At 37.9% G+C, this 9985-nt stretch overlaps 2 protein-coding genes across 4 annotated transcripts; one reads left to right on the top strand and one right to left on the bottom strand.

The window, feature by feature from the left end:
* The first annotated feature begins 1774 nt into the window (after positions 1–1774).
* LOC124182360 (VWFA and cache domain-containing protein CG16868) lies at positions 1775–8298 on the top strand. The gene is made up of 9 exons (XM_046569508.1): positions 1775–2500; positions 2621–2974; positions 3059–3235; positions 3324–3802; positions 3869–4070; positions 4150–4396; positions 4563–5229; positions 5394–5763; positions 5889–8298. The coding sequence occupies exons 1-9, from the start codon at positions 2047–2049 to the stop codon at positions 6419–6421; spliced, it is 3483 nt and encodes a 1160-aa protein (XP_046425464.1). The 5' UTR covers positions 1775–2046; the 3' UTR covers positions 6422–8298.
* A 9-nt stretch (positions 8299–8307) lies between these two features.
* LOC124182362 lies at positions 8308–9536 on the bottom strand. Of its 3 annotated transcripts, none has more exons than XM_046569511.1 (3): positions 9371–9536; positions 8701–9139; positions 8308–8553 (listed from the first exon to the last, which is right to left on the bottom strand). In XM_046569511.1, the coding sequence occupies exons 2-3, from the start codon at positions 9131–9133 to the stop codon at positions 8318–8320; spliced, it is 669 nt and encodes a 222-aa protein (XP_046425467.1). In that variant the 5' UTR covers positions 9134–9139; positions 9371–9536; the 3' UTR covers positions 8308–8317. The 3 variants fall into 3 exon arrangements, with proteins under 3 accessions (XP_046425467.1, XP_046425468.1, XP_046425469.1); XM_046569512.1 differs by having other exon boundaries at positions 9457–9524; XM_046569513.1 differs by having other exon boundaries at positions 9463–9520.
* Positions 9537–9985: the final 449 nt, after the last annotated feature.

The raw sequence follows: 9985 nt of genomic DNA, 5'->3' as shown, positions 1-9985 counted from the left end.
AAATAGTCAGGATTTCTCGAAGAAAGTTCTTACACTTATTTTCAAAAGTGCCAGAATTTATTCCAGGCACCAATGGTTTGAAAGTTACGGTACACAAATTAAATAATTCGAAATTATTACATTGTTTTCATACTCATGATTGCAATATGCTGGAGTTTCACTGACGTCAAATTGAAGCGCCACGCCGACAGCACGAAAAGTCGCTCATGAAAATGGGTACCATCACAAAGGCAAAATGTCGCGCGTCGAAAAGCACGTCGTTAGGTCAATGGTTCTGCATTATATTTTTAATCGAAGAATTGGAAAATCCAGGACTGTTAATTGGAAGTGCGAAAAAACAGAGAAAACGAAGAAGCCAGATGAAGTACCTGGAGGCATATACGGACTGCGCGTAACCGATTCCTCTCGAAAAATTACGTCGGTAAAGTGCAACAAAAAATTGATCCAACCATTTTTCAAAATCCGCGAAATTTCGACTGACAAAATCCAAAGGGGTTAACCTTGCTTTTTTGCGATTTTTAGATATCGGGAACTTTTCGTCTCAAACTCGTTTTGCAGGACTTTTGCTTTAATAGTCAGACCCTTAGGAATGCGAAAAAGACATCAAGAAGAGTGTGGGATTATAAATAGCTGTTCGAGATGTGAGAAAATAATAAAGTTCATTCTCATTATTCTAGAATCGTAATATATGCCATGCATTGAAATGAACCAAGAATGGATATATTTTTTATTTTGGTTTATTGTTCAGAAGAAAGGCCTTGGGCACACCGCAATATTTTTAGTATGGACTATGTGGTAATCAACGTATGAACGGGCATCTTAATTATCCACGAGTACACGATTCTGGAATAATGAGAATAAATTAGATTATTTTCACACCTTGAAAAACTACTACCGTTTTATTCGATTTTCTTCTAGCTCCTTTATTTTTTTCGTTAGTTCTCACTTCCAATTAACCATCCTAGATTTTTCACTTCTCAGGCAACCGCGTATTTCAGATCATTAATTCTTTTTGGTTCAGACTCGCGGCATTTTGCCTTTGCGGCGGTACCCGTTTTCATGAGCATTTTTTTGCCGCCGACGGCGTGGCACTGTCGCGTCTATTTGACGCCCATGAAAATCCAGTTTTATACCGATTCAAATGAAACCCCACAGCATGGAGCCTAGAGTTACCTCACAGCTTCGAATTGCATCAAATCAAGATGCATTTTATTCAATTAATAGTATTCGTTTATAATATCGTTTACTTTCACAAGTATAATACACACAGACCATGATTATAGTAAGTAGTATCCAATCGTAAATATTATTTAAACGGGTCGAAATTTATGTGTCTCATTAATGGGGCGTAATTAAGAAGATTTTAATGGGGTTATAGGGTGATGTCTCATGGAGCAGAACTCTGGTGGAGAGCCAAAAAACATCTTTTTACTTAAAGCTAATGGGGTTTCAAGTACGGTTCGCTAAAGTTTAGCTGCAGGTTGGGAATCCTCCTTTGAAAACCGAGGGGAATTTCTACAATGCCATTTCGAAGTTTTAGGCCCCAATCCTGAGCACATCCAAATGGTGTTTCAAACTCGAGCTAGTGCGTATTCATAAATCCAGTTCGCATGCTCAATTCAGATCGTATCCGTGATTTATTGCGCATGCGCAGTTACGATAAGCACGGCGCATGGCATAGACAGATTGATCACGTGACTGCCCCACTCCTGTGTTATATGCGTATCATAGAGTTGCTATGTATGGATATGCCATGGTTACACACAGTAACGACTACTCGCCTTCATGCTTCCAGGCTTGTGTGCTTCGGCCTAAATGCCGAGAAACAACGACCGTGCAGTGGCCAAAGATGTTTGTACACGCAATGATATTTTTGCAAAAGATTATTTAAACTCTTTGCTGAAAGGGTCTTCAATAACTATTTCCAATGTATAAATGAACCGGTGATTTGAAATGTCTCGTCAAGTGCAAGCGGCACAATGAATTCCTAACCTATCCTGATTCCTGGAAGACGCTACCTCGGCTATTTCGTGATTCTAGGTTAGAATGGCCGTTGAATATTTACCTATCCGAGTTTTAGGACTCGTGATATTATTCATAATACAAGCGAACGCTGACTTCACGGATAACGGATCGGTCGTTAACTGCAGGGTTGATAAACCGCTGCGAAAACAAATCGAGGTAGAGCCGTTGAATGGTTCGTGTTTACGTGACATCGTTAATCAAGTGTCAAAAACTCTTCGTAACGTCGGTAACGAGGAATTGGGAATAACTTCTTTCCAAGAAACCCTCGACCGTCTCGAGTTCAACCGGGTTCGTGATGATTTGAATGTGAAACTCAAATCCCTTACCAATAAACTAAACGCTAAGCTACAATCTTACATTGATTTCCTCACAAGGTCTAACGACCTGGTGCAGCCAATATTAAATGCCAAAAGTTCAAACGAAATTTATTCAAATCTACCTCGCTCTTCGAACATATGCGATGAAATCAAAAGAGGTGAGAATCTGGATTCAAACTAACTTAAACTTAAATATTACTCCTCCATGAATAATCTGAATAATTCTGTGTTCTTTACTGTTCGTATCATTTTGTTTTTCATGAACATTTGGTTTTCAGTTTTGACGAACTCTGAATTAAGGCATCTACACATCCTACCAACCTCTCATCCAGGTACAATATGCGGACCACCGAGCCTCTCTCAAAACACAGGGCTTTTGTTGTTATCCCGATGCAAAAACCCCAAGAAAGTTCTGTTGCTTATTGAGCATGGAATCTTTATATCTGAAAAGGATGCCGGCTTGGCTCAGCTAACAGCTAAAACCCTTCTCGACATGCTTTCGGACAAAGATTATATTGGTGTTGTTGGATTGACTGGTCATGGTTCAACGCATTGTCCAGATCACCTTCTCAGAGCTACGGACGTTAACAAAATTCAATTAACCAGGCACATTGATACTATTATCCGATTTGGTGAGTTGCAAAATCTCTGATTATTGCAACTCAAAGTTATTCCGATTTTGTTCATGGTGACCAACCAATGTTTCTATGTCACAGGTTCCAACCAGTCGCTCAATTTAGACATTAAATCCTTGACCACGAATTTGACTGGTGAAATAATATTGATACATTTGACAAACACATTGAAGGATATCTCAAACATCAAGCATGTCCGCAGTATCATTTCCACAGAACAGCTAATTCCATACTTATGCACAATTTTAATTTTGTCAGGTAAATAATGCAATGAATGTAGCATCACAATGTACCCTGATCTACATCTTATAAGCAGATGTAATTAATTAATCTTTATTCATTACAGATTTAAAGCTCAAATTAGACATTAAGGAAGTCGCGGGTAACGAGACAATTGTGACACTGCCTACCCAAAATGTTCTGAGTTTTGAACTAGCTAAGTTATTCTCAGGAACAAAATGTACTGAACCCAACACAAGCAATTATTACTTATCTGATCCATACTACGAACCTCGTAGCAAATCAATGTGCATATCTATGGGGCAAATAACGAAAACAGCCCTCCTTACCTTGGAAATAAAGTTGAAGGACTTTGTTGAAGATATAACGTACTTCGACGGAGGTCCAAAAACGTACGCCATACTTTTTGATAAAAGACGAAATGTTTGGATGCATAAAAGTTTTCCTAGACCTGAAGTCATGACTGAGCAGCCCTTGAAAGTTTCACTCAAAAATATTGAAAACATTGATGAAAATTCTACATTGAAAATGATTAACGAACTATCAGAAGGTGATGCTAATTTCACCACCATTTTAGGTCGAACGGTGAGTTTTCTTATGATACACTTAATGCTGTAGAAACTGAATGCGATGCTTATTCTTAACTTACAGAAACAATTCAGATGGAAGCATCTGGCATACGGAGATTTGATTATATGCATTGTGTCGGAAGGAGTGCAGGAGTCATTATCACTCATTAAGACGACAGGTTCCTTGCCTCCAGATCTCCTGCATCATCGGCTTGATTTGCTGTTACAATCGGTCATAGATAAAGATACTCTGTGTTCCAATCATAATAGAATAGTGGCTTTGCGTGAGTAGTCATTAATTACATTCAAATTCATGTTTAAAATTTTTTACATCATGGTTATCAACTACTCTTCATTCTACAGATACTGGTGTCGTTTATCTCTCACCATGGTGCTTTAAATCGCCGACCGAGCAGCTGCACCTCCTTGAAACCGATTCTGCAATCACAGTTCAGAGTTACATGGCATACATCAAAGACCCTACGAGACTATTGGTCAATCGCGTTCTCCACCCATCTGTCAGGCCTGATGTTGCCATGCTATCTCAAATTTTGAGTCACTTTCAACAACGTCATTTGCACAGCACATTGAACAAGTTCATCATCCGAAGGTAATTTGTTAAATGAACTGTTGAGTATTGTTCGTTTATCGCATCAGAAAACTGTTCTAATCATCTTATTTATCGTTGTCCCTCCGCATACTTTAGATTTTAGTCTTCTTAGCGGTTGTCGTTATACTCTAGTAGAAAATAAAATTTCACCAAGAACTGTATGTAGGTATATCGTCGCGGTAGTCAGTGGGGTGATGGAAGTTTATCCAGGAACAGTACTGGATACTGGTTTGGATCCAAAGAGGAGATCGTGGTACGGAAAGGCATTGGAGCATCCAGGGAAAGTAACCCTAACATCGCCATACCTGGATGCAGGAGGTGCTGGTTATGTTGTGACGCTCTCTCACACGATATTTGAGGGTCGTTCAGCTGCCCTTCATTCCAGCAACGATCCTGTCTTGGCAGTGGTATCGATGGATGTAACGATGGGATATTTTGCAAGACTATTACTAGAAATGTTTTCATTTTGCGGTGACATTAAGGTGAAGTGTTTTCTGATGGATGACAAAGGGTACCTAATATCTCACCCGGCGCTATTTGAGGCCCAAAACAAAGTAGAGCAACAGCATTTAACCCACGTGGAACCTGTTGTTGCCAACGATATACTTAACCATGAATTTTTCGTGGAGAAAAAACTCTGTGCCAGCCACCTTGATGGCACTATACAGAGATATTACCAATTCAATACCTCCCTTGAGGAAGTGCTGACCAACATCGTTCATGGGGAACATTGTGTCAAGTATCAGGTTGCTGTAGTGCCTGGAACCAACATTTTCCTTGGTCTTGTCAATGCTACCTGTAATGTACTATCAGCTTTTTGTCCCTGCAGTACAGTACGTATATTACTTGAGTAATATTCAATATCAGACATTCTCCATCATTCGTACAACTGTCAAAAGAATTGAAGTCTCTTAATTACATTTAATTCGCAAATAGGTACCTTACCATTCTTTCCATCCAGTATGATGAACCTATGTATTTTTGTATTTTCTTCCAGATGGATAGACTTTGTTTGAACTGCAAAAGGATGGAGCAAACCGATTGTGAATGCCCATGTGAATGCCCATTGTATTCAGAGAGCTGCGGTCAGTCCGATAACAATGAACTTGAAGCTTGCCATGCTCTTTACGAGCACGGACCAAGCCTACAGCCATCTTGGACGTATCCTGCAACTTTAAAAAAGTGCCCATCATTTGATTGTAAATCCTTCGAGAATGCAAGGGAATGTCTTGGAGTTACAGGATGCCAATGGTGCCACATGGACAGTGATGCAGAAACTCCACTTTCCACACCATACTGCTCTGAACAGACTTTATGCTTTAAGGGAATATTCGGCTCTTTGACACCCTACGGTGATGGGATTTATCGTAAGCTTGGAGAAAAAAAAAGATCCATTTCTATAATTATTTTAAAAGCGAAATACAAATTTTTTCCCACAACTAATAGTTGTTTAATTGCCTCAATACTGCAACAATTGTTATTTTTATTGCAGATTCTCATTCGGCGGACGAGATGGGGGTTCGCGAATGGCCGTCAGTGGGACCGGTAGCAGGCGGTATTTTAACGCTACTGCTCGTTCTGGGAATAATGTTGTACTGTTACCGCCTTAGGTCAGTGCAATCCGGGTTGGAGCATCAATGTCTCCATATGCACGCTTCTCCAGAAACCCTGAGAATGTCGCACTTGGAAGGCGATGTAGAACCAATGGAAATTGACCAGGCAAAAAGCAACCTAAACTCTCTTCTGCGTGATGGAGTGGCTCCTATATCGCCGTATCGAGTTTCAACGAATTATCGAAGACCTCCGGGCGGCGACAGCGACCATGGCTACAGCACCATGACGCCACACGACGACTCCGAACAACAAACGTTCGCCGAACCGTTGCTGGTCGTCGGCGGAAGCAGCGAGCCCGAGCTCCAAAAACAGTCCGTGAGGCCTCCTTCACCGACAACACGGCTGGGGTCGCCCCATCACGTCTTAGCGCCGGTTACAGTCCATCGGAACATGGAAACAAACTACTGTTAGCCATCGATCTTTTGAGAAAATGTGCCTAGATGCCACCGATTGAATTCTTAAATTGGTTAAGTAGACGCTATTTACTTTACTTATCCGTTTATTCCCAATTTTAGTAAGCCCACTAATTTGATTCACTTATCTGTTAATTTGAGGTGTAGGTAAAGATGTAGCTTTTTCCTGAAGAAGTACGTACGTATGTACGTACGAGTAGACGGCTGAAAAAATTCGTTCAATTCGATTCAAGACTGTTTTATTCGGAAGTATGTAGACTGAGCTTCAGTGGCGTTTTCTTTTGTTTTTTTTTTTTTAATATTTATTAAAATGAATTAATTCCAATTAAAAAAGATGTCAATGAAGCTCAAATTATATAGTTTCGAATAAAACAAAGCCCAATTAAATTCACTGATTGTTGAGACATAAATTCCCAAAATTCACCCACCTTTTTAACCGTTCACTCGTTTGTACCAACTTAAGGAATATTAAGTTATAAGTTATACAAGGTGAGCAGCTATATTTTTGTAGGTATTGTAGCTGTTTAACTAATTTACTGTGTTCGCTATCGCATACCACATACCTTTGAACAAATTATGCCCACTATCTTTTGTAATTTCGTCTAACCGTAGCAACCTCAATCCTTATTTAGTAAATAGTAAAATCTGCCAGTGATTATGATTTTGATAAACAGAATTTGCACACTCGGTGAACATTTATTTAGTAGGACATACCACGCGCACATTTTTTTTGGTTTTGTCTAATTTTCCGTAAATTTTTAAGCTCGGAATTTTATGTAATATATATTATTACGACTTCGCAAGGTGTGTCATATGGTCTTGCCATGTTAAATTATATGGCACCACACAGAAAATATTTTTTTAAACGAAACAGAATGCTGATTCAATTTTTAATTAGTTGTTATCCATATTCATCTTTGCAAATTCATCTTGCCCGAAATTCCAAACAGTGATCCTTTGAGCTTTATTTTTAAATACAGTATTTTTCCAAATTTTGAACCATTGCCGAAAACTTATTAGATACTTGGCAATAATTCAAAACTTAGGAATTGTTTATTTAAATTTTTTTCAAATTAAACTTCTATATATTAGCAATAAGATTAAAAAAGTACTGAACCGCAATTCTAGTATTAGATTGAGTTATCAAAAACTGAATGCAGGTTCTGCCTAATGCGAAGTTACAGTTTCCTGTGATTCTCCCATTAGTTTGAAATTGCCAAAATGTACAAATCTTATTTCTATTCAAGTTACAACAAAATGTAACTAATTACAGTATATTAAACCGGTGCAAGCTAATAGAAATAACGATAACCCTACAGACTGAAATCTGAATTGAGTAGCTTTCCTACATTTGAGATATAAATTTAATACTATTTATTATTGTATTTACACTAGATATGAAGTATAATTTTTACTTTTATACAAACATATACGCACAAGATGTATAATGGGAAGTATCTATTTTAATAAGATGCATAAATATATGTAAGAGAATTACAATGTTTCATTTATAGGAACAGGTTTTGTTCCTAACAATTTACTCGTTCGATTCCAACAACTGTGGTTGGTGGACTTATAATACTGAATATTATTTGGATTGTATTACGTTTTATACTTCGAGAATAGTTGATAATTTATTCTTGTGGCATGTATCTTGCCAATGTTTACTGCCTAACATCATAACGTATGTAGTTATTATGCTTAGTTATTTGTTTTAATTATGATATAGTAAAGTAATGTATCTTCTAAGAATGAATTAATTGTGCAACGTGATCCTCCGATTATGACAAATTTACTGCATAATTGAAGTACCTACATCGTTCTTGTATGTTAAACCGTATATATTTTCGTTATTAAAACCATTTTACACTGACAGTATTAGTCATAGTTTTCCTTACTTAAATATCGAATCATTTTTTTTTTTTTTAATCATTAAATCATCTTCCGAACTCAGTTCTTCGTCTTCAAAATCACTCATCTCATCCTCTTCATTGTTCGAAAGTTTTAGCGATTTTAATTTTTCAAGTAATTCTTCTCGAGTTCTAGGCTGCTCTGCAACATTTTCCAACTGTTCTTCTGCCATCCTTTCTTCCGATTTTGATGATTCATTGTTGGCTCCTTGTGGTTTACCTGAAAAATGATGTTACCACGAGTGAATAGATTAACCAACATATGATATTATTTATTATTACACATACTGCCAAATTCACAATTTGAGTTCATTCGAAATTACGCGAGTTTCACACAAAATACTATATGAGTAAAAATGATGCACACCTTTTCGATTCATGTAGCGAATAAACGTTCTCCTTTTCCGTTCGGGCAGTGCTTTCAGCATAACTTGTAACTCGGTGTCCAATTTGAGTTGTTCTTGAACTGTTGGTTTACCAGGAATAAGTTCACTCTTGATTCCGCATTTTGGACAAACTTCGTTTTTTTTCGCGCAAGGGCCGCACATTATGTGATAAGCATGTTTGACAGTTTTCTGCTCACATTTCACACATTTGGACGGTGCCTTTAGAGGCTTGTACTTTTTGTATTTAATCTTCCATTCGATTATTTGTTTGCAGCGTTCGCACACATTCGCCACATCTATACCATTAATAAACTTGGTTTTGTGACTAGTGTCGTGAAGATTGTTTTTGAAAGCATGCCTGTTCTGGTACTTTTGTGGCCTGGAACGCGCCGCGTTGCCTTTTTGTGAACTCATTATAATCTGAAATAGATCAATTTTATCATTATTACACGTAGTTGGAAACCGCATGGATGTGAAATGGAACGGAAATAAGTTCGGAATGTTGAATTCCCGCCAAAAGTACTATCTTCAATCTAACCACATGAAGTGAGAACCGTGAGAAGTACTTAGGTTACGTGCGGTCTCAACGTTCTATTGAAGCATCCAAGAAAATTTAAGAATACAGTATCGAGACAGAAGATTGATATTTACTGAGTTATATTTATAAAGCTGCGTGATTACGATACAACGTAATTTATTATCGCCAAATTGCAGATACTAATATGTTTCTTCAGTACTTATACTTGTTACATCTGTTTTCCCGTTGTAGGGACTCTGGTGGGATACTTGCTTGTAACCCCCTAACGTGGGGATTGCGAACCTATATAATCACATGGTCGGACATCATGTCTGACAATTTACTTTGTAATCTTGTCACTAGATGGAATGACATGCTTAGTTGCTCAGAATTCTCCTCTGACACTGGAATACGTGGACGCGATTTTTACAATGCATTTAAATTTCGAACACTCTTCTATAGAACATTTGAATCTGGACCGATTACCAGGATTCGCCGATTTTAAACGTCGGCAAAAATAAGAATTCGGATCCAATTTGATGAATTCAGTATATGATCGAAATGTAGTCTCTATGAATAGTGGTCATCAAGGGATCATCAAATTATCTTGTTTTATATTTTTGGCCGGAAGGCCCGCGGCAACTTTTCGACAATTGCTGTCTACCTGCCATAATCTACAAGAATAATTAATTACGTAACGTGGTAGCCAAAAGTCTTTATGAATAATAAAATGTTGTCACAACGTGGGG

The sequence above is a fragment of the Neodiprion fabricii genome, chromosome 5 (genome assembly GCF_021155785.1).
Source record: "Neodiprion fabricii isolate iyNeoFabr1 chromosome 5, iyNeoFabr1.1, whole genome shotgun sequence".
NCBI lineage: Eukaryota > Metazoa > Arthropoda > Insecta > Hymenoptera > Diprionidae > Neodiprion > Neodiprion fabricii.
The sequence above is the reverse complement of the archived record's forward strand: the minus strand, read 5'-3'. Positions and strand labels throughout refer to the sequence as shown.